Source organism: Carlito syrichta, unplaced genomic scaffold (assembly GCF_000164805.1).
Source record: "Carlito syrichta isolate Samal-C Ts95f unplaced genomic scaffold, Tarsius_syrichta-2.0.1 Scaffold315374, whole genome shotgun sequence".
Lineage (NCBI taxonomy): Eukaryota > Metazoa > Chordata > Mammalia > Primates > Tarsiidae > Carlito > Carlito syrichta.
Genome location: NW_007259470.1, coordinates 1438369 through 1462946, shown reverse-complemented (window position 1 = coordinate 1462946; position 24578 = coordinate 1438369). Strand labels below are relative to the sequence as shown.

The window sequence follows — 24578 nt, the reverse complement described above, 5'->3', positions numbered from 1 at the left end:
GGAGCGGCCACTGCACTCCAGTCTGGGCGACAGAGTGCGACTCCAACCCCAAAAAATAAAAAAATTTAAAAAATAAATAAATAAACTAAACATAGAGATTTTTTTAAGCTTTTTCTACAAAGCAAGTCTAGCATAGTAACAAAATGGTATTTAATGGGACTGAAATTATCATACCAAATATTTAAAATGCTATTTTGCAACCTTTGATTTTTTTTTTTCTTTTGGAAAAAAGATAAGTTTTGCTTCTCTTGATCAAAAACCATGTAGATTCTTTTTTTTCTTTTTTTTTTTTTGAGTTGGAGTCTCACTCTGTCGCCTAGACTGGAGTGCAGTGGCCGCTCCCAGCCACTGCAGCCTCGACCTGCTGGGCTCCGGCGATCCTTCCGCCTCAGCCTTCCAAGTAGCTGGAACTACAGGCGCGCGCTACCACGCCCACCTAATTTTTGATTTGTTGTAGAGATGCGATCTTGTCAAGTTGCCCAGGCGGGTCTCGAACCCGCAGGCTCAGGCAATCCACTCACCTCAGCCTCCCAAAGTGCTGGGATTACAGGCTGAGCCACCGAGCCCGACCGAGATTCTATTTTTTAACAATTAGATTTGGGGTGTAGGAGAGTGGATAGACCAGTGTCTCCTGAGGACCAGGTTCGAGAAAGTTGACAAAAATGTTTAGCAAAACCAGGAGGGATGAAATAGTTGAATAGTTAAAATTTGCTATTTTCTTTTCTTTTTTTTGAGTTGAAATCTCACTCCATCACCCAGGCTGGAGGGCAGTGGCACACTCATGGCCACCCCAGAGTCAACCTGCTGGGCTCCCGCGATCCTTCCGCCTCAGCCTTCCAAGTAGCTGGAACTACAGGCTCGTGCTACCATGCCCAGCTAATTTTTTTATTTACTGTAGACATGAGGTGTCGCCAAGTTACCTGGGCTGGTCTTGAACCCATGGGCTCAAGCAATCCACTTGCCTCAACCTCCCAAAGTACTAGGATTACAGACTGAGTCACCAAGCCTGGCCAGAAATTTGCTATTTTCAATAATTATATTTCCATTAGTAAGGCTAAATGCAGAATTTAGAAAACAGTTATAACTTGAAAGTGAGGGGAAGAAGCTATTCATACACTCATACACATGACAAAATTCTCAAACTAGTCTTTACTGAGCAACTATCAGATATAAGATACTCTCCACATAACTCACTCAAAAATAAAGTCTGGTTGGAATTATCAATACACAAAGGTCTTATTAAAGACTTGCATGTCTAATCCTGAACTGTACCCCACATCTTTAAAATTAAATTTAAAAATTAAATTTAAAAAAAGACTCAAGTGTCCTAATATATAAAATCAACTTGAAATTTAAACACTAGGAAAAGGAGTGTGAACCAGCAGAATAATACTATACAGAATATTAAGAAAAGTCATTCTTTCAAATTTGTTTCTATCATGAGTCCCAAAATTATTTTAATTAAATTAACTGAAATTTGCTTTTATTATTTTCCATAAATTTAAGATATTATCCTTACATCAATGTCACAGAAGTTATAAAATGTATCTTGACTGCTTAAAAAAACCATGTAAATTCAAGGCACTATTTCTATATTTTCTTAAGTAAAATAAACAATAAAAATGAAGTTACCTTTCCTTATTTTTTGTGTTTCTAAGACTGCTTTTCTCCAACTACTCTCAAAAGGAAAACAACTGTCAAGGGAACTTCTGGTGACTTTAGAAGTCTCAAATTTGGTTTCAGGAGATAGCACTGACGTTTTTCCTTCTTTCAGCAGTGCTGATGAAAGTGAGATGCTGCTCCAGATATAGGACACAAAATACAAAGAAAAAAGTTATGTTAGAATGAAGTATTTTTTCTAAATTGTTCTCCATCATACAAATTAAATACAATATAGATTTAAATGAAAATCTTGCTTTTAACATGTAAATATATATTCTTGAAATTGTAAAACAAGAGACCTTTAAGAATAAGGCAAAAATACGTAGTCAGAATTTTCTCTTTTTAATTTTAAATATTTTAATGAATTATTTCAAGTTACAGATATTTGACAATATTTTTTAAATGTAAAGTCCAACAGCAAGTTATCATCTACAAGACAATACTTGGATTATCTCCAAAAAATTACCATTATAAAATGTATTTGCACCTGCAAAAAAAAAAGACAATTTCTGTGCTCCATGGAAAATATATGTAAAATACATCTCAAAGTACCCATTATTGTATTCGAAACATGGACACACAAGTATAATCAATCATGTAACCTGCTTATTTAATATACTAAACATATATTTGATTCAGTCATCTATATTGCCTGCGACATGCAAGGCATTACTAAATTCCGAAGAGTACAACCCTGAGTGAGCTCCTGCTCTCAGAAATCCAGTGGAAATGGCAAAGAATGACAGCAACCACCACAGTTACAATTTATTGAATGCCTATTATGCCAGGCTCCTTGCTGGGCATTTTACATCCATTTTTTTCCAATCATTCCAAAAAATTGTCAGAGATATCCAGAATCAGCCGTACTCATCCATTTGTACAAAATAAATTATTGACTGAAGGTCGATTCCATGCCAAGAATCATACAACACATTGGAGGAACATGCTAAACAAAGCAGTCCCTACCCTTGAGGAGTCCAGAATCCAGCAAAACACACACACAGACACACACACACACACACACACACACTCACACACACACACACACACAAAACATAAACAAGGACCTGGTGCAGTGGCTCAAGTCTTTAATCCCAGCACTTTGGGAGGCCAAGGTGAGAGGACTGCCTGAGCCCACGGGTTCAAGAACAGCCTGGGCAACATGGTAAGAATTCGTCTCTACAATAAATCAAAAAACTAACCGGGCATGGTGGCACATGCCTGTAGTTCCAGCTACTTGGAAGGCTGAGGCAGAAGGATCACCTGAGCCCAGCAGGTCAAGGTTGCAGTGTCCATGAGCGTGCCACTGCACTCCAGCCTGGGCGATGGAATGAGACTCCAGCTCAAAATAAAATTAAAAAAAAAAAAGAAAGCACGCACAAACCAGGAAATGGATAATATAATACAGTTTCTTTCTGGAAAGCCTTTCTGGAAGAAGCTAACAAAGTAAGGGCAGGGGAGTTGGGGAAAGAGGAGGAGGAGAAGAAGTCTCCTAGCAAAGGAAAAACATGTACAAAAGCTTGTCTCGGTCAGGTTTGGTGACTCACACCTGTAATCCCAGTTCTTTGGGAAGCCAAGGCAGGAGGATTGCCTTAGGCCAAGAGTTCAAGATCAGCCTGGTTAACACAGCAAGATACTGTCACTGCAAAAAATTAAAATTAGCCAAGTGTGGTGGCCTATAGTACCAGCTGCTCAAGAGGCTGCGGCAGGAGGATCACATGAGACCTGGAGGTCAAGGCTGCAGTGAGCTCTGATCACTGCACTCAGCCTGAGCAACAGAGTGATACCCTAGCTCTTAAAAACAAATAAACAAACAAAAAAGCTAGTCTTTTTCCAGGTAAGAGTCAACATAGCACCAGAATGTAGTTTAACATCGCTGGAACAAGCATGTGTGGCACACCACCAGAGAGGGAGGGAAGAAGAATATGGGATTGAGAGGGAAAAGGTGAGGGCAAAGGGAAGAGGAGAAAGAGGGAAAAGGAGGAAGGGAGAGGAGGAGGAGACACTAAGGTAGCCCCAGTAATGCGAGAGTGGTAACAGGTGAAACATCTCCAAGTAAGGCTCACCCTGAGGAGCCAGCTGTGTCAGCTCCTGGAGAGGTAATTTATTGTTACATTAGAAAACGAGCTAAAAATAAAGGAGGAAAAGTCTTTGGATTTGGTGATAAGGGCTTGGGTCTGTTTGAAATAGCAGTATTGGAGCTGGGCTCGGTGGCTCAGCCTGTAAGCCCGCGTCTTTGGGAGGCTGAGGTGAGTGAATTGCCTGAGCCCGCGGGTTCGAGGCCTGCCCGGGCAGGCGAGACCTCATCTCTACCATAAATCAAAAATCAGCCGGGCGTGGCAGCGCATGCCTGTAATTCCGGCTACTCGGAAGGCTGAGGCGGAAGGATCGCCGGAGCCCAGCAGGTCGAGGCTGCGGTGGCCGGGAGCGGCCACTGCACTCCAGTCTGGGCGACAGAGTGAGATGCCAACTCAAAAGAAAAAGAAAAAGAAATAGCAGTATTGGGAGTTCAAGGTGAGGGTGTAGACCCCCAGTCATGGGCTGCAGAATGGGGGTGGAGAGCCATGGAGTCAAGGATAGTGAAGAGAAGGCGAGAGCCTCAACTCAGCCCTGGTGCCAAGGGCCCATTTGGGCTGCTCCAACCTGACCTGCCAAGTCCCCTGTCCCAGCCCCCTCTTCCTTCCCTGCGGCAAGGCTCACAGGCTTTTTCTCTAAAGCTGCCACCACCCTCTCTATTGATCCTCCTTCCAAGCAACAAAGAAAGAAGAGTGGTTCGTTCTTTCTTTGATGTTCTTGAGGACAAGCTCTTTTGATTTCATAGGATTTGTTGCTAAAGACTTGAGAAAACAAACAAGACAATCATAAGGGCAGCAACAGAAATGAAAATGACAGCAAAACTAAACTAAAATATAATTATAAATTATAATTTCCAACGTCTCAAAAAAAAAAAACTCTTAGAATTACAATCCAGACTCCATTCTAAGAACTCATTTCTCCTTTTATTTATAAAGGTGAAAATGACCAGACAACTTTCTTTTAGCTTTAAGGCAGCCTCCTCACTGAGTCCCTCTCCAGGACAGAAGAGGTGATTAGGGACTAACAATGCTTCATACCCTTGCATTTCTGAACACTCCAGACCAAGGCTGCACCAGCGAGCAATCCTCTTGGGGCATTTTATCCTACCAAGTCAAGAGAAAGTATTCTTAAAACTGACTTTTTCTAAAAAGTTTACATGATAAATATGTAAGGACTCATTATACTATTATCTCTACTCTTTTGTGTATATTTGAAATTTTCTATAATAAAAAGGTTTCTTTTTTTTTAAAGCCACAGTTACAAGAATGTGTAACTTAAGGAATGTGCTGAAATAATGAAAAACCAAATGTTTGATGTTTCCTAGAAACATGGTCTCTACCCAATTCTAGTGGAAAGATCTAGTGGAAAGAGAAAAGTTAAGGATATTTTTTCATAGGACATGCAGGACTAATAAAAGAACCTTTAAAAAGACATGTAAGAAGAGATACTAAAAAGAACAAAGTAGGTATGTTCCAGGGCAGAAAATAAAAAAACTCACTCAAAACAAATTCTTTAGAGAATGTGCTTACTTACTCATTAGCCGTAAGGAGAATCAGGGTTGGGATAAACTAATTGTTTAAAACTAATAGCTGTAAAATAATTATTATATTTTCAAGTCATCCCAAAATATGGTTGTCTTTAAACTTTAAAAAAAAAATTTAAAATAGTCTTAGATTAAGATTTTCTTTTCTTTCTTTCTTTTTTCTTTTTTTTTTTTAGTCAGAGTCTCACTCTGTCACCCAGGCTGGAGTGCAGTGACACAGCTACTGCAGCCTCGACCTGCTGGGCTCAGGTGATCTTCTGCCTCAGCCTTCCAAGGAGCTGGAAAAACAGGTGCACACCACCAAGGCTGGCTAGTTTTTTGATTGATTGTAGAGATGAGTTCTCACCAAGTTGCCCAGACTGGTCTCGAACCCCTGGGCTCAGGCAATCTTCTAGCCTCAGCCTCTCAAAGTGCTGGGATTACAGGCCAAGATTTTCTTTTTTACAAGATAATAGAGAGGGAGGAAAAAGATTTTCTTTTTATCATCTAGCTTAGAACTAAAAGGAGATGTTAAATAAGTGTTTGCTTACTTATTATTCATCCATCTATTCATCCATTCACTTAACAAAATGTGTTGAATGCATATCAGGCACTGAGTGTAAAAGTGAACCAAACCAACTAAGGTCCCTGTTCTCCTGAAGCTTAGTTGGAGGAATCAGACAATAGGCAAAGAAACAAATAAGCCAGGCTTATTTCAGATAAAGTTCAATGATAGTAAAGTTCTTTATTGGTGTCATAGTTAAGTTCTACAAAGTCACTGTGAACACTGAATTAGCGGAACTGTTAAACTATTGTCCCTAGGAAAATACAAGGCTCCTGTGAGTCTGTGGTTACAACATTTTCATCAAGCATTCCACACGTCAACTTGTTTTATGTGTTTTTCTGTTTAAAGATATCTCATTTCATATATATATTGTTGATTCATTAATATTAAACTCATGGTCAACAGCACCATAACTCATGACTGAATGAAGTTTTATTATTATTTCTTTTTAAATAAAGACAAGTTCTGCCAGGCGCAGTGGCTCAAGCCTGTAATCCCAGCACTTTGGGAGGCTGAGGTGAGAGAACTGCCTGAGCCCGTGGGTTCAAGACCAGCCTGGGCAATATGGTGAGACCTCGTCTCTACAATAAAGCAAAAATAAAATTAGCCAGGGGTGGTAGCGCGTGCCTGTAGTTCCAGCTACTTGAAGACTGAGGTGGAAGGATCGCACAAGTCCAGCAGGTCGACACTGGGGTGGCTGTGAGCGTGCCACTGCACTCCGGCCTAGGCGATAGAGTAAGATTTCACCTCAAAAAAAAAACAAAACATAGAGACAAGGTCTAGCTATGTTGTCCAGACTGGTCTCAAACTCCTAGGCTCAAGCAATCCTCCCACCTCGGCCTCCCTAAATGCTAGGCTGGCAGGCATGAGCCACCACACCAGTCTCTGAATGAAGCTTATCTAACACAGGCATTTTCTCCACAAGACATATCATGATCTTCATGCACTTAGAAACACCAGACAGTACTTTAGCACTGACTACACTTGAAGGTCTTCTTAAATAGCAAAATCATCAATAAAAAGCACAAAAATGCAAAAAATCATGGCACTAAATGGAAAGCACAAAGGCCCCTGCTTACAGTATGAGAAATGAGACGAGAAAGCAGTGTTGCCTTGTTCAACCTCAGCTGGGAAAGTGTGCATCTGGCAACTCAAATTTTTCACTGCTCTGCACACGTCCACAAGTAACCAGGAAATCACCACAAGTATTGATGTCAGGGCTGCAAATAAATTTTAGTGAGTAGATGAATCTGCAAAGCCAGAATCTGCAACGATGAGGATTGACTATTATTCATCACATCCATGTGCTGAGGAGCATGAAGAACTTCAGACTGGATGGCCTCGGGAAGGCCTCAGAGATGAGGTGGTCATGAACTGAGATCTGAATGGAACAAAAGTAGCCACAGATGCCTGGGGAAGATCTAAAGGTAAGAGTATTCTTCACAAAGAGAACAATGTGGCTGGGCATGATGGCTCACACTTGTGATCCTAGCACTTGGGAAGCTGAGATGGGAGGATCCCTTGAGGCCCGAAGTATGAGGTTACAGTGAGCTATGATTGTGCCGCTGTACTCTCACCTAGACAATAGAGCTAGACCCTGTCTCTAAAAATAACATTTTAAAAGCATGCATGTGTGCATAAGACAGAGAGAGACAGTGAATTCAAAGGCCGTTAAGCCAGAGTGACACTGGCATGTTCTAAAGGCAGAAAAAGATCTGTGTATAAGCAGCTTTAGTATTCAATATGGTAGCTACTAGCCATATGTGGCTACTAAGCACTTGAAATGTGCTAGTGAGAATTGAAATGTGCTGTAAGTATATAAGTGTAAGATACACACCAGATTTCAAAGACTTTAAAGAACTTAAACTATATCATGAATAACTCATATACTGTATTGATTTTATATTGAAAAGATACTAGTTTGGATGTGTCAAATTAAATAAAATACATTATTTAAATGAATTTTGCCTGTTTCCTTTTGCCTTTTTAATGTGGCTTCTGGAAATTTTAAAATTGCATAGGAAGGGGGAGAGGAGAATAATATGAGGTTGTAAAGATAGCAGGCATCAGTTGTTTTAGGACTTTAAAAGCCATAACAAGCAGTGTGTATTCTAATCTAAGTGGAACAAAAATCCATCAGAAGGTTTTGAATAGGAAGAAAAATGTCCGAGTTGGGTTAAAAGGAAATCTCAAGTTTTGTCTGTTTGTTTTTTGAGTTGCAGTCTCACTCTGTCACCTAGGCTGGAGGGCAGTGGCCATTGCAACCTCGACCTGCTGAGTTCAGGCGATCTTTCTTCCTTAGCCTTCCAAGTAGCTGGAACTACAGGCATGTAGCACCATATTCACCTAATTTTTTTTTTTAATGTAGAAATGAGGTCTCGTCAAGTTGCCCAGGCCAGTAAATCTCAAGCTTTAAGATACATAGAGGAAGCCGGGCTCGGTGGCTCAGCCTGTAATCCCAGGGCTTTGGGAGGCTGAAGTGAGTGGATTGCCTGAGCCCGTGGGTTCAAGACCTGCCTGGGCAACTTGACGAGACCTCATCTCTACAATAAATCAAAAATTAGCCAGACGTGGTAGCACGCACCTGTAGTTCCAGCTACTTGGAAGGCTGAGTGGAAGGATCACCGGAGCCCAGCAGATTGAGGCTGCAGTAGCCGGGAGCGGCCACCGCACTCCAGTCCGGGTGACAGAGTGAGATTCCAACTCAAAAAAAAAAAAAAAAAGATACATACAGGATACAGTGGAACGCAAAGAAGGGAGTCGAAAATTCTCAGGAAAGGCTTCAAGGAGATGACTCTTCTGCTAAGTCCAGGTCGAGGGAGGGGGTCAGGCCATTCTACAGTGTGTAGTTACTAGACAATAACATAGAGGCATCAAAAACACTCCTCTGTTCAAGGAATGCAAGCAGTTAAACATGGCTAGCATGAGGATCTCTTCCATGCCACTCTTCAAAGCATCCTAAATTTGTGTTTCCTGGCCTCTCTTCAGATCGGTAGGCATATATAGATAATTGCTTATCCGATATATTTACCTACTTATCTCAAGAACATCTCAAATTCAGTGTATCCAAAACTAATCATGTTTTCCTAGCAAAGTATGTTTCCTTTAGTTTTCCCTAACACAGTACCTGACAACCCCATCCTCCAGTTATATAGCATAGAAACCTGGGTGCCAGCATGAACACCTTTCTTCCTACATCTAGTCATCCAGTAAGTCCTGGTGGTTTTACCTCCTACATGTCTCTTAATCTGTCCACTTCTCTCCATCTCTACCCTACTCCAAGCCACCCTCATTTTCTACGTGGATCGCTGCCTTAGGTTTTAACTGATCTCCTCATATTCATTCAAATGCCCACAATCTAAAATGTGAATTTTAAAACCCTAACAAAGGCATCTTAACTTTTGAAGAATAATTCTTACCTTTATTATATCTCCATTTACTGGAGAACAGAAAGGAAACAGAGAGGGAAACAGAAGAGCAAAAACCTTTCAACCAGCACTTAGCTCAGTTGGGATGACTACAGAGATGGGCTTTTCAGCAGGTAAAGAGGCCTGCTGGATGTCTCCTCACAGAATCTGAGATGGAGCAGTCCACAAAGCCCTTCTGTCCTGGGGTAGATTGCTCGAAGTTTTTATCCTCTCAGTTGAGGTGGCATCATGACATAGAAAAGTGATGGCCAGAATACTAGTAGCTTAAGCAAGAAGTTTTTCCCTCAAATAAAAACCTGGCCAGACCCTCAGAGGTGGTGTCAGGGTGTCAGGGAGCCAGGCTATTTCTTTTGTTTTGTTTTGTTTTGTTTTTTTGAGTTGAAGTCTCACTCCATGGCCCAGACTGGAGTGCAGTGGCCGCTCCCGGCCACTGCAGCCTCGACCTGCTGGGCTCCAGCGATCCTTCCGCCTCAGCCTTCCAAGTAGCTGGAACTACAGGCGCATGCTACCACGCCCGGCTAATTTTTTATATTTATTGTAGAGATGAGGGCTTGACATGTTGCTCTGGCTGTTCTCAAACCCCTAAGGTCCAATAATCCTCTCACCTCCACCTCCCAAAGTGCTGGGATTATAGGCATGAGTCACCATGCCTGGCCTGTGATGGTGATTTAAGATTAATAGTATTAAATGAAAACTCCCAAAGTCCTAAATATGAATTGGAAGAATCATTATACTAACTTTCATTTAAAGCAACTAAGAATAATGTTTCTGAGCTCTGGCTACTCAATGGCAGGGGCACAGAAGCAATGACCAAACCAGTAGCATTAAATTCCCCAAATAGACTGGGTGCAGTGGCTCATGCCTGTAATCTTAACACTTTGGGAGGCCAAGATGGGAGAATTGCTTGAAGTCAGGAGTTCAAGACTAGCCTAGGCAACTTAGTGAGACTTCATCTCTATCAAAAAAAATATCTGGGCATGGTGGTGTACTACTATAGTCCCAGCTACTTGGGAGGCTGAGGTCAGAGGATCAGCCTGTGGTTTGTGCCAAATAGGTCAAGGCTGTGGTGAGCTATAATTTTGCCACTGCACTCTATCCTAGGTGACAGAGTGAGACCCCGACTCAAAAACAAAAAACAAAATGACTAGACTGTAGTTCCATTTCTGATAAAACAACAACAACAAGATTAAGGTCTCTTGAAGAAATAGCTGATTCCAGGTCTGTGGCAGGAAATGTACAAGATGAGCTTGGAACATCTTGTTATTCCAGAAATCTAGGAATCTATCAGACAACTGCCATCATGGCAGTGGCCAACTTGAAGAGGCTCCAACTGACCAAAGATGAAACTATACACATTAATAAGAATATTAACTTCAGTGAATTGAAGTATATTAAGTATGTATAATCCCTAAATGTATAACAACACAGTAATCTCCCCTTATCCTTGGGGAATAGGTTCCAAGACTCCCAGTGGATGCCTGAAACTATGGATAGTACCAAACCTATATATACTGTTTTTTCCTATACATACATACCTATGATGAAATTTAATTTATAAATTAGAAACAGTAAGAGATTAACATCAACAATTAGTAATAAAACAGAATGATTATAACAATATGCCATAATAAAAGTTATGTGAATGTTGCCCAGGTGGGTCTCAAACCGGCGGGTTCAGGCAATCCACTCAGCCTCCCAAAGGCACAGGATTACAGTGAATGTGTGAATGTGGTCCCTTTCTCAAAATGTCACATTACATATAATATTTTCTGACTTCAGTTAACGACAGGTAACTGAAACACCAGGTAGCTGAAACCATCGGAAACGAAACCAAGATAAGACTACTATGTGGTACTTAAACAAACAAACAAAAACAAAAAACAACACCTCACTGATCATCTCTGGAGGGTACCAAAGAATCAACTTAATTTGAGACCCAACACTTAGGAGGAAATAATCTTATCAAATGATGATAGGGAAGTTTCTCTTTTTAGAGGATCTCAGCAAATAAATCAAGGAATGATAGTATTAAAATATCACCATTTTGCAAAAATTAATTAATTAATGTAGTTTGGCAATTGTAATGGTTCATTTTTTAATGTCAACTTGATTAGGCTATAGTCCCAGTTATTCAATTCAACACTAATCTAGGTGTTGCTGTGAAGGTACTTTGTAGATATGGTTACCATCTGTGTTCAGTTGACTCTAAGAAAAGGATTTATTCTCAATAATCTGGATGAGACTTGTCTAATTAGTTAAATGGCAAAACTGATGTTTCCTTGAGGAAGGAAATTCTATCTCAGCTCCTCGTATCAGTTCCTGCCAGAGATGTGTCTCCTGATGGAACACAACCATCTATGAAATATTCTTGCCAAACAAAATCAGACCTGACTCTGACCAACCCTTTAGAGCTAGCTTCTGATTCCAAGGGAAAAGGGGGACATAGCAACAAACTAAATGGCCTCATCGGGGTGCAATCAGCAAAATCAGACTATGGGATTTTTAACCTGGGACAAATACCTTGCTTCCTTCTACAAATAAATTGCAGTGAATCAATTAATCGGGGAAGGGCTAATCTATAGATTAAAAGATATTGAAGAAATAGCAAATGATTACAATAAATGGACTTTGAATAAGTTGTTTTTTAAAAGATACTTTATGAGACAATCAGGGAAATTTGAGCACTGACTGGATATTTGATAACATTAAGGAATTATGATTAATGTTTTAAGATGTCATAGTGGTTTGTGTTTTTAAAAGAATTCTTATCTTTAGAGATACCTGCTGAAATGCTTATGGATAAAATGATATAAGATGTTTGGGATTTGCTTCAATATAATGGGTGCAGGAGGGAGAGGGTAGTGGTGAGAGTATAGATGAAACAAGATCAATCATGAGTTGCTAACTGTTGTAACTGAGTGACTGATACATTGGCTTTTATTGAACAGCTCTCTTTATTGTGGGGTATGCTAAGCATTTTCCACAATTAAAAACAAAACTGGGCAACCCCTTCGCGTCCCCTCCCAACGTGAGAGCTTTTCTGTCCTCTCAATAAATACTGCCTTAAAAAAAAAAACAAAACGTTTTGAGCTCTAGCTTGTAGAAGGAAGGAAGGGAAGAGACAGACCACCTAATATGTGCAAGTAGATGTAAGGATGTAAGTCATCGTCTGTCCAGCACTCCTGCAAACTGTACTATAGTGCTGTATGCCTCCTCCAATGGTACAACACCAACTACCCAACTCCTCAAAGGCTCACATGACATGATCACTTAATGCACTCTTGCAACACAGTAAGTGTCAAAAAGTGTTGGCGGTTGGGTGCGGTGGCTCACACCTATAATCCTAGCACTTTGGGAGGCTGAGGTGAGAGGATTGCCTGAGCCCATGGATTTGAGACCAGACTGGGCAACTTGGTGAGACTTCATCTCTACAATAAATTTAAAATTAGCCAGGCGTGGGGTGCGTGCCTAAAGTTCTAGCTACTTGGAATGTGGAGGCGGAAGGATTGCCTGAGCCCAGCATGTCAAGGCTGCAGTGGCCGTGAGCGTGCTATTGCACTGCAGCCTGGGCAACAGAGTGAAACTCTGACTCAAAAAAAAAAAAAAAAAAGTGCTAGCATTATTTTAAAATCAGTACTACTCAGCTTTTGAAGCACATTGCTTTAAAAGCAGAATTCCTAAACAAAAAATTTTCAATGTAATAAAAGGTGGCTTCAACATAGAGATCTTGTTAGGTCTATCTATATTTTTAAAGGTATTAAGAAGGCAAGGGGTGCCTGGTTACAAAGATTAAACACACTGAAGCAACACCAGTGTACTCACGGAAAGTTGTCTGGGTTAATATAAGAGCCTTCATTAAAAACTATAGTATCAAGCAAATCTTAGTGATAGGGAACAAAATTGTTCAATGAAATAAAAAACAGCTATTTTTTAAAATATTCATTTTTATTTTATTTTTTATCAATATTTTTTATTATGATATTGTGGGGTACAGTTAAGGGTTAGGTATACAAATTTGCTTCGTTCAGGCACCCTTGTTGATAAGAGGTGTCTCCCCAGAAATTCTCATTTTTAAAAAACAACTGCAGTCATTGTAATAAAAATTCATTCTGTGAAAATTTTCTGAAATTAGAACTGTTCTTATTTCTTCATCTGCAAACCAAAAATCTAAAAATGAGCAAGGGGATAAGTCAAAACTATTTAAAATTTGGTAGAGTAATAGCCAGTTATTCAAAGTCAGGTCTATATATCTTATAAAAAGAATACTTGACTGCTATCTGAGTTGAACTCTTACTTGGAAATTGGAGGAATGGTTCAACAGAAATCACCAATTTATGGATCTGTAAGGGATCTAATTCCCTAATTTTTGAATTAAACTGAGGTTTGAAGAGGTTAAGTCATTTGCCTCAAATGTTGTACAACAGGAAACAATAACTATTACTTTTATCAAGTTATCTTTTTTTAGGGGGAGGGAGATGGCCAAAGGAAAGCAATTGAAGAAGAAATATTATGATGAAGCTCTGACAAAATTAACAAAATAAGAAGCATGCCGAAAATTAGAAAGGACATTTTAAAAGACATATACAAAGTGCTTATCTAAACGTAAGTATTTCCCATTTTCCAAACTTTGCAAGCAGTTGATTTGCCTATTTGTGCTTAAATATTCAATGCACAAGAAGTTACATTTAAGCCTTCCCTAAACAAAGAGCTTCACAGTCCATGAATTAAGAAATGAATGAGCATAGAAGCAGTGGCGAGTGATAGATGCATCCCTATCTGTGTCTCCTCAAGGCCCTTTGCCATTTCCCCACTCCTGTCACCCATTCCTTGATGAAGCAACCACTTATTTTCATGTTAACTGTCTGTGCCTCAGTCTCCCTTCCTGAGGAATGAGTACTATCTGCCTTACAGAGCTATTGTGAAGTTTAAAGCACCTGCTATAGTTGGGATATGGGTTGTGTGTCCCCGCCAAATCTCATGTTGAAATTTGACCCCCAGTATGGAGGTGTTGGGAGGTAGCCTAGTGGGAGATGTTTGGGTCATGGGGGTAAATCCGCTGTAAATGGCGTGTTGCTGTTGTCCTTGTGGTGAGTGAGTCCTCACAATCACATGACTGGATCGGCTCTTGTAGAATGGATTCGTTCTGTCCAGAGTGAGTTGTTATAAACCCAGCACGTCTCTCAGGTTTAGTACCTCTTCCCACATGCCCCTTTCCTCTTTGACCTTCTCTGCCTCATTTTGACACATCACAGAAACCCTTTCCAGATGCTGATGCCATGCTTCTTGTATAGCCTGTAGAACCATGAGCTAAATAAATCTCGTTTCTTTACAGATTACCCCACCTCAAGTATTCCTTTATAACAACACTACACGAACTAAAGTAGCACCTAACTAAATGCCTAATACACTGCTTTAATTCTCAAACAAGACCCGGGCTTGGAGGCTCAGTCTGTAATCGCGTGCTTTGGGAGGCTGAGGTGAGTGAATTGCCTGAGCCCATGGGTTCGAGACCCGCCTGGGCAACTTGGCGAGACCCCATCTCTACAACAAATCAAAAATTAGCCGGGCGTGGTAGCGTGCGCCTGTAGTTCCAGCTACTTGGGAGGCTGAGGAGGCAGGATCACCTGAGCCCAGCAGGTCAAGGCCACGGTGGCTGGGAGAGTGCCACTGCCCTCCAGTCTGGGTGACAGAGTGAGACTCCAACTCAAAAAAAAAAAAATTTTCAAACAAGAATCTTCAGTTCAGACCACAGTAAGGTATCCTTCTTATGCACAAAAACAAATGATAATAACTATTATTATCATAATCATCATCATTATTATTATAGGCCAAGAATCAATAATGCCTAGGGCAGGGGAACTACTAAAATCTCCACAAGGTTGACAAGAATTGCATGCTGAGTTCTGGACAGAAATGTAGTTATAATTAAGCATTAATCAGGCTGCACTTTCTTGCTGCTGAGAGGACACAACACTAGATACTAACCATTTGCATACTCATTGTTCCTATAGATAGAATTTCTAACTTAAGACTGCTTGAGAATTGATTTTTGTCTCCATTGTTGCTACAGACAGGATCTCTGACATTAGAATCATAAGGATGTTTTCCAGATCCTGAATTCTAATGGAACAACTGAAGCCAACCAGTTTGAAGACCTTCACAGAGGAACCAAATCAGCATAAGGATCCGTTTCAAAACCAAGTGTGGTGGCTCATGCCTGTAATCTCAGACCTTTGGGAGACGGAGACAGGAGAACTGCTTAAGCCCAGGAGTTCCAGACCAACATGGGCAACACGGTGAGATTCCATCTCTACAAACAATTTTAAAAATTAGCCAGGCATGGTGGCACACACCTGTCATTCCAGCAAGCTACTCAGAAGGCTGAGGTAGAAGGGTCCACCTGAGCCCAGAAGGTTGAGGCTGCCATGAGCCACGATCATGACACTGTACTTCAGCCTGGAAAATAGGGTAAGATGCCAACTCAAAAAAAAAAAATACAGTTTCTTTATCTCCTTGTCCCTGAATGCATCAGCCAATGACGCTTAGGCCCACTCCAAAACTCTTAAAAACCCTAACCCCAAATTCCTCACATCTCCTCATTTGGTGACCCTACAATTAAATCTCTTTCTCTGTTGCAACCTGTTGTCTCAGTGTATTGGCTTACTGTGTGCATTGGGCAATGAGCCTATTATAATTATACTACGGCTTACTCAATGCTTCTTCCTCTCCTTTTTCCTATCAGTTTGCCTATACAAACCTAGGTCTCTACCTTTTTTCTCTCTTGTACCACTGACAATTCAATTAATTCCCAGTAGAAGTATATCTTTCTTACAGGTTCAGAAACATTTTCTAAGCTTCTTTTGTTTTTCCACTCTATCCCACCTTTGACCAGTTAACTCAGAAAAATTGTCCCTCTCTACTTCCATTTGCGAAAGGACCTTAATCGGGATTTAATTATGCTTATTATCATATGCATGATAAAATTGAAACGTTTAACAGTCTTTGAATACTCACTACACCGAACACTATGTTAACTACTTCATATACATTATATCGGCCCACTTAATTCTTGTAAAGTGTTCATATCGAGGTTACTTTGTGAGGCAGGTTATTCAGTGCAAGTTACACATAGATAAGTTTATAGCAGGCAGGTCTAAGTTAAAATAGGGTAAGCGATCAGACATCTTTTTTATTGATGCATGACCTTTACCCAGTCAACCAGGCACACTACACCAGACCACCTTATGGGCTGGAATGTGGATCTATCAGCACAGTAAATCCCAGAAACAATAAGGAGTTGCCCCAAACACAAACATGATATTCTTAAAAAAAAAAAAAAAAGCCTAAATCGGGTTAGGCAATAACTCATTATTTAAAAGGTTCTTGTGACCTTAGACGGTTGAGAAATGGTAATCAAAACTCATGAACAGACACCTGCAGCCCACCCCCTTAGCTCATTATTTGCTTAATCATCGTTATCAAATTATATAAAGCTTCTTGTCATAGGCAAGCATGTGTCCTTTCTCTTAAGACACCCATGCCTTCAAGTGTGCTTCTTTCTAATACTGTCTTAAACTAACTTTGGACTGTCTCTGAAATTCTTTTCTGTGGCATAGCCAAATAACACATACCACCAGCCAGCATCACTTGGAGGATGGCACTATTATGATTATCATATCATCGTCTCTATTTTGCCTCAAAGAACCTGTGGTTTAGACAATAAAATCCCATAGTTAGTCATTGTTTGAGATGGAAATTTAACTCAGGCCATCTCCCCAACTGCAAAGACCATGCTCTTAACCTCTCTCCTATCATTACAGGAAAGGCAAGTAAAATCATAAGAATTAGGAATCTCAAAAGTTTTAGGAATTTCCTTCAAAACTTCCACTACTAAAAAGGTTGCTGGCCGGACTCAGTGGCTCAGCCTGTAATCCCAGAACTTTGGGAGGCCGAGGCGAGTGGATTGCCTGAGCCCGCAGGTTTGAGGCCAGCCCGGGTAACTTGGCAGACCCCCTCTCTACAATAAATAAAAAATTAGCTGGGCGTGGTAGCGCATGCCTATAGTTCTGGCTACTTGGAAGGCTGAGTCAGAAGGATCGTCGGCGCCCAGCAGGTCAACACTGGGGTGGCTGTGAGACTCCAACTCAAAAAAAAAATGTTTGTCACTATGGGGAATAGGAACTTGGGTAAAGAAGGAACTAAAAGGACTGTCTGACTGTAGTGAGGTTCTAGTTGATATTAGATGGTCTAAAATAATTTTTTTTTTAAATCAGTCTCACTCCGTCGTCCAGGCTGGAGTGCATGGCACGCTCATGGCCACTGCAGCCTCAACCTGCTGAGCTCTAGAGGGTGATCCTTCTGCCTCAGCCTTTCAATTAACTGGAACTACAGGGATGTGCCACCAAGCTCGGCTCATTTTTCTTAATTTATTGTAGAGATGAGGTCTCACCAAGATGCCCAGACTGGTCTTGAACCCATGGGCTCAGGCAATCCTCTCACCTCGGCCTCTCAAAATGCTGGGATTATAGGCATGAGCCATGGTACCTGACCTAGATAATAGTCTAAAACTTTAATAAAATTAATGAATAATTATATGTTTAAATTTTTCAAAAGTTCCATGGTAGAAGTGGGAATTTATTCTGTATGTGGACTTTGTTTTAACATGTTATATTTCTATATCTCGATAAGCAGAATGTGTGAAATTTCAGGAGGTGGGAGGGAATTTGCAATTTTTTGGTGATGCTAGCTCTTTAAAATTAGAGTTCTGAAAGGTGTGTCAAACTTCAAATTTTAAACTGCAGATTGAAACATGCAATGGTTTTCTTTTTCTTTTTTTTTTGTCGGGGTCTTATTCTGTTGCCCAGGCTGGAGTGCACTGCCATGATCACAGCTCACCACTGCCTTGACCTTCTGAACTCAGGTGATCCTTCTGCCTGAGCCACTCAAGTAGTTAGGACTACAGGCGCACACCATCATGCCCGGCTAATTTGTTTTAATTTTGTAGCAACGAGGTCTTGCTATGTTGCCTAGGTTGACCTGGAACTCCTGAGCTCAAGCAATCCTCCCACCTCAGCCTCCCAAATTACAGGTGTGAGCCACCATGCCGAGCCATGATGGTCTTCTTAATATCCAACTATTTATCTTGCTGAAACTTGATGATCATATAGAATATATTCTACTTATTTTATTTCTTCATTAAGTGCATTTTATGACTCTTAAAACTAAAATAGAACTAAAATAATACCATTAAAAGGTTATGTTTTGTAATGATGTATCATTGCAATTATACTTTTGTAAAATGTTTTCTAACTTTTTTCACCATCTAGAAATAATTGTTTTTTTCTCTTATACCACATTTGCCTGTCAATAGAATTTTTTTGAGGGAGAGAGAGATGTTTACCTGAAACTATAATGTTATTTAGTACACAATAGAACATATTTAATCTTTTTTAGGTTATCTTATCTTTTGTTATGTTTTAAAAACCAGAAGTACAGAGAGAATAATGTCACACCTGTTTTCCCACCATCCAGGATTAACAAAGAATTAAGAATTTACTTGCTTGCTTCACATTTTTTGTAATGAAAAGAAAGCAGATAATTTCCCCATCCCCTATCATTCTCCTCCCTTCCCAAAGGCAACCACTCTCATAAATTTGGTGTGAATCCTTGAAGTTTGTTTTTATACTTTAACAACATGTAGGTATAGGTATCTGTTGAAAAAATACTGAATTGTTCCAGGACTTTCCGAATAAATTGGCTAACAGGTCCTTAAAAAATGCTGAATTGTTCTGATCTTTCATTAGTTTTATTTACATAAATAAATCATGGATACCTTCTGCAACTTTTTTCGCTCATGATTGAGTCATGTAACCTAGTTTGTTCATTTAACTCCCGTCTATGTCATGCAAGTTATATGAATATGTAATTATCCATTTTCCAACAGGTGGTCATGTGAGTTGTTTCCAGTTTTCCAATATCATGAACAATGTGACAGTTAACATCTTTATATACAACTCGTAGTACATGAGTGTGTTTCTCCAGGGTAATATACCTACAGTTGGATTCACCGGGTCTTAAGATGTGCAGTTAGTTAACTTTACATACTATCACTAGATTATTCCCCATGTACTAATCTCAATTTAACTGAATAAGTGGTTATGTTAACCTCTATTCTCATAAATTTGTTTACCCACTTTTTTTTTTTTTTTTTTTGAGTTGGAGTCTCACTCTGCCACCCAGACTGGAGTGCAGTGGCTGCTTCCGGACTGCAGCCTCAACCTACTGGGCTCCGACGATCCTTCCGCCTCAGCCTTCCAGGTAGCTGGAACTACAGGCACGCGCTACCATGCCCAGCTCATTTTGATTTATTGTAGAGATGAGGTCTCGCCAATTGCCCAGGTGGGTCTCGAACCCGCGGGCTCAGGCAATCCACTCACCTCAGCCTCCCAAAGGCGTGGGATTATAGGCTGAGCCACCGAGCCAGCTTGTTTACCCACATCTTTGTGTACACTTGAAATGATTAGGCCATTTTAATTTTGGCTAATCTTTGGATGTAAAATGGTACCTCATTAATTTTTATTTCCCTGAAAATCAGTGTTTATTGGCCACTTAGGTTTATCACCCATGAACTGCCTATTTCTATGCTTTGCCCATTTTTGTACAGGGTTTTGTATTATTCTCAATTATTTGTAGTAGCGTTTTACAAATTCTGCATAGGTACTATTCTTTATATGCTATGTATGTTGCAATATCCTCTCCCACTATTAGTTTATTTTTAATCTTTTTTTTAATTCATGCATTTTATTTTGGCACAAACTTTATGGACACCATTTTTGATGATATGTACCTTAATTTTTTCTAGGAATTTATCCCAGGGAAACAGTCTAGACTGTGATCAAGACAGTCTAAAGTCATCATTATTACCATGCTGTTTGTAATAGTGAGACTCTAGCTGCCTGCTGCAAAACAAATTACCATACATTTTGTGACTTGATACAACAAAATGTATCATCTTAGAGTCCTGGAAGTCAGAGGTCTGAAATAAGTCTAACTGGGCTTACTGAAATGGTCTGAAATCAAGGTGTTGGCAGAATTGTGTTCCATCTGGAGGCTCTAGGGAAGAAGCCGTATCCTTGCTTGTTCTACCTTCCAGAGGTCATCTGCATTCCTTGGCTCCTGGTCCCCTTCCATCTTCAAAGACAGCAGTGTGGCATCTTCAAGTCTTTCTGTGAATTTGACCCTCATTTTAAATCTTTTGTTATAATATCTTTTATTCTATCAGAAACTTTAAATTTTGACATGGTCAGATTTGTCTATTTCTTTCTCTATGAATGTCATATTGAAGAAATTCTTTTTCCTACTCCAAAACATAAAGATAAAGCCAAGATCCTCTAATATTTAAGTCTGATTCTGGGCCCTTTATACTGTTTCACTGATCTTATTGATTACGCCAGAGCCAATATCACATTGCTTTGATTTCTAAAAATTATATACATATGTGTGTGTGCATATAAGCTTATTTTTGTTTGGTTTTTGCTTACTTTCTTGTTTCATGAAGTTTCCTGAGAAAGTGTGCACAATGGGTAAAACGTTTCTGAGAAAATTGTATGTCTAGAAATTGTCTACATATCACTCCCATACTTAATGATAACTTGGGATGAAAATAGAATCTCAGATTAGAAATGAATTTTCAAAAAATTGTCAAAGGGTCATTCCATGATCCACACATTTCCAGTGTTATTGTCGAGAAGTCCAATAGTGTTCTGATTCCTATTGTTGTTGATATTGTTTCTTCTATGACTCTGTGAGTCCTTAAATAAGGACTCACAGAGTAATAGTAATTTATGCCATTTTAAGTTGTTTAAATCCCTTTCATATCGTTTCAGTAGGAATTCAGGAGGAAATAAGTTAATGAAGATTGACTGTCCTTAACCAGAAACCATTTCAGTTATCTTTTTTGTGTGTGTGAGTTGGAGTTTCACTCTGTCGCCCAGGCTGGAGTGCAGTGACACACTCACAGGCATCCCGCCGTCAACCTACTGGGCTTCAGCGATCCTTCCACCTCAGTCTTCCAAGTAGCCGGAACTACAGGTACACACTACCACACCTGGCTAATTTTTCTATTTTATTGTAGAGACGAGGTCTTGCCAAGGTGCCTGGGCTGGTCTCAAACCCACAGGCTCAGACACTGCACTCGCCTAGGCCTCCTAAAGTGCTGGGATTACGAGGCTGAGCCACCAAGCCTGGCCCATTTCAGTTATCTTTAACTCTCCCTAGTTTGTTCTCTGTGCTGGGAGTCTCAACCCAAGCACTTACAGGTATTTTAGGTGAGACAATTCCTTGTTATGCCAAATTGTTCCAAGTATTACAGGACATTTTCCCAGTCCTTCTGTTCTTTTTCATACTGTACTTTCTTGCCTTGTGATTTCTATTCCTTCATCTCCTTGGATATTATAAAAATAATCTTTTCCCTGCTGTCCTATTATTTTAGTTTTGGGGTACAAATCCCCTAGTTGTAGCATCTGGCAAATCTCTTTTCTTGTGGTTAATTTCCTAATATAATTTATAATCTTCGACTGTGAGTTCATCTATAAAAAGATTACTATCTACAGGAGTCAAGTATTCTTTGAGCTATGGAAACTTGGCTGAGGCAGGAGAAACACTTGAGCCCAGGAACTTCAGGCCAGCCAGGGCAACGTAGCAAGTTCTCATCTCTACCCCAAAAAAGAAGCCACACTGTGTGATTTCCAAGGCTATGTCATAAAAGCGATATGACTTCTACTTGGCTCTCGAGATACTCACCTTTGAAACACAGTCACAATTTTGTGAGAAAGCCACATAACATGGAGAGGCCATGTACAGAGGTTCCAGCTGATATCCATAGCTAAAGTCTCAGTCAATAGCATCAGCCACCAGACGTGTAAATGGATAAGCCTTTAGGAGGTTCCAGTCTTGAGCCTTCAAATCTTCTAGCTGAGGCTCCAGAAATCATGAAGCACAGCTAAGCAGCCCCTGCTGTGCACTGTCCAAATTCCTGACCCACAGTCCATGAGCACAATAAATGGTTGTTTTGCACCACTAAGTTTTGGAGAAATTTGTTATGAAGTCATAGTAACTGGGACAGTACTCCTTTGTGACTCCCAGCTTTCGGCAGATGGCTCAACGGTGGCTTTCTATGTGAGCATTCCTTCATTTCAGGCACCTGGGGATTTCCTGCCCTTGGTTCCTAGTAAGCCACATATCCATAAATTTTATAATATTTTACTCGGCATTTGAAATATATTGAAGCAGAAGAAATTCTTCTATGTCAGCTTAGTCTGCCACATTGCCCAGAAATTCCCAGAACAATGATATTAAAGAACTGGAAATTTTAATTTCTTCTATATATATAAAGATCTTAAAATAAAAAAGAATCCTATACAGAATGCATTTATTAAAAAGCAGGTAACTCATCCTAAAAAAAAAAAAATACATCAATAAGAAGTTCATCCTCTCTAATATTCAAGTAAAAATAAGATAATATAATGAACTATTACTTTCACCAATCAAAATGGCTGGGAATTTTTTTTCAGTGTATGATGGGGCTCAAGGAAATAGGCATTCTCATAAAGTTTTCAGTGGGAGTATGTATTAGTATAATATTTCCAGAGGGCATTCTAACAGTATATATGTGCTTATAATCTTACATACTTTTGACTCCAGCAATTCTACTTTCAGGAATTTGTCCTAAAGAAATAATACTTGATACATACCAATATTTATTTTTATAATAGAAAAGAGGCTTAAAATAACCCAAACATCAAAGATCAGGAGATGTTAAGATCATTTTTATTTTTAGGATTGTGTGAACCAAAATAATTACCAGGTGACCATAAAGATGAGTTATAGATTCATCGATAAAGACATTTATTTATTATTATTTATTTATTTATTTATTTATTACACAATGCCAGGCATTGTGCCAGGAGTTGAAATACAAAAATCAATAAGATACAAAAGCAGAGCCTGGCACGGTGACTCATGTCTGTAATCCCAGCACTTTGGGGAGCAGAGGTGAGAGGATTGCCTGAGTCCAGGGGTTCGAGACCAGTCTGGGCAACTTGGCAAGACCTCATCTCTACAATAAATCAAAAATATTAGCCGGGCATGGCATCATGTGCTTGTAGTTCCAGCTACTTGGAAGATTGAAGCAGAAGGATCACCTGAGCCCAGCACGTCAAGGCTGTGGTGGCTGTGAGCATGCCACTGCACTCCAGCCTGGGCGATAGAAGGAGACTCCAATAAAAATTTTAAAAAATACAAAAGCATACAGTCTATTGGGGAGAAAAAAGTAAACAATAAATTACAGCTCATTATGATAAAGCTATGTTCAAACTCTGTGGTAAGACAGAGCTTTTGCTGACTTTTTTTTTTTTAATTTAAACTTGCTTCTCCTAGAGCTGAAATGCTTTAACCAGATGGGGTAAGTAGGAGGGTTTTGTTTTTGTCGTCTGAGAAAGCAATGTTCAAGCTAAATCCCAGAGGTTCTGATAAGTAGAAATTAACTATGGCAGAGAAGGAACAAGGATTTTATCCACTAAAACCCTTGTTCCTCCTTGGAATAACAGAGTTGTTCCTAGGAAGTGGCTGTCTCCCTGTGAATGGAATGTGAGAGAATATAATGTGTAACACTGTTGCAAGAAGCTTTTAGTCTGCTCCTTTTCCTTTCTGCTGACTGGATTTAGACAAGAGTGAAGCTCTAATGCCTAGCAGAGCCTGGATCCTTCTAACAAGTGAAAGAAAGCTGCCTGTAAGGGACACCTGCCTTGGAATTGCTATGTGAGCCAGAAATAAACTTCTATACTTTAAATCACTGAAATGGTAAAATCTGTTTGTCACTACAGTTAGCAATATGCTAATCTACTTTTTATTTCCAAGTAATATATAGTTTACTTAAATATATTCACTAAGTATGTACTATGTACATGCTTACTATGTACATGCCATGTGCATGAAAAATACAGAGGAATCCCAGCACTTTAAGAGACCAAGACGGGAGGATCTCTTGAGTCCAGGACTTCTAGACCAGCCTGGGAGTCATAGCAAGACTTCATCTACAAAATATCAGAAAATTAGCCAGGCGTGGGGGCACATGCCCATAGTCCCAGCTACTCAGGAGACTGAGCCCAGGGGATTAGGCTGAAGTGAGCTGTTATCTGAGCCACTGCACTCCAGCCTGGGCGATGGAATGAGATTGCAACTCAAAAAAAAGAAAGGAAGGAAGGAAGGAAGGAGGGAGGGAGGGAGGGAGGGAGGGAGGGAGGAAAGAAAGAAAGAAAGAAAGAAA

The 24578-nt window shown here is 39.9% G+C and overlaps 1 protein-coding gene across 1 annotated transcript in view; it reads right to left on the bottom strand.

Moving 5' to 3' along the window:
- The window catches only part of CUNH8orf89 (chromosome unknown C8orf89 homolog), a 41696-nt gene that overhangs the window by 13312 nt on the left and 3806 nt on the right, over nucleotides 1-24578 (bottom strand). The window contains exon 3 of the mRNA XM_021706244.1: nucleotides 1633-1779. Within this exon, the coding sequence (XP_021561919.1) occupies nucleotides 1633-1779 (147 nt within the window). The remainder of the gene's footprint in view (nucleotides 1-1632; nucleotides 1780-24578) is intronic.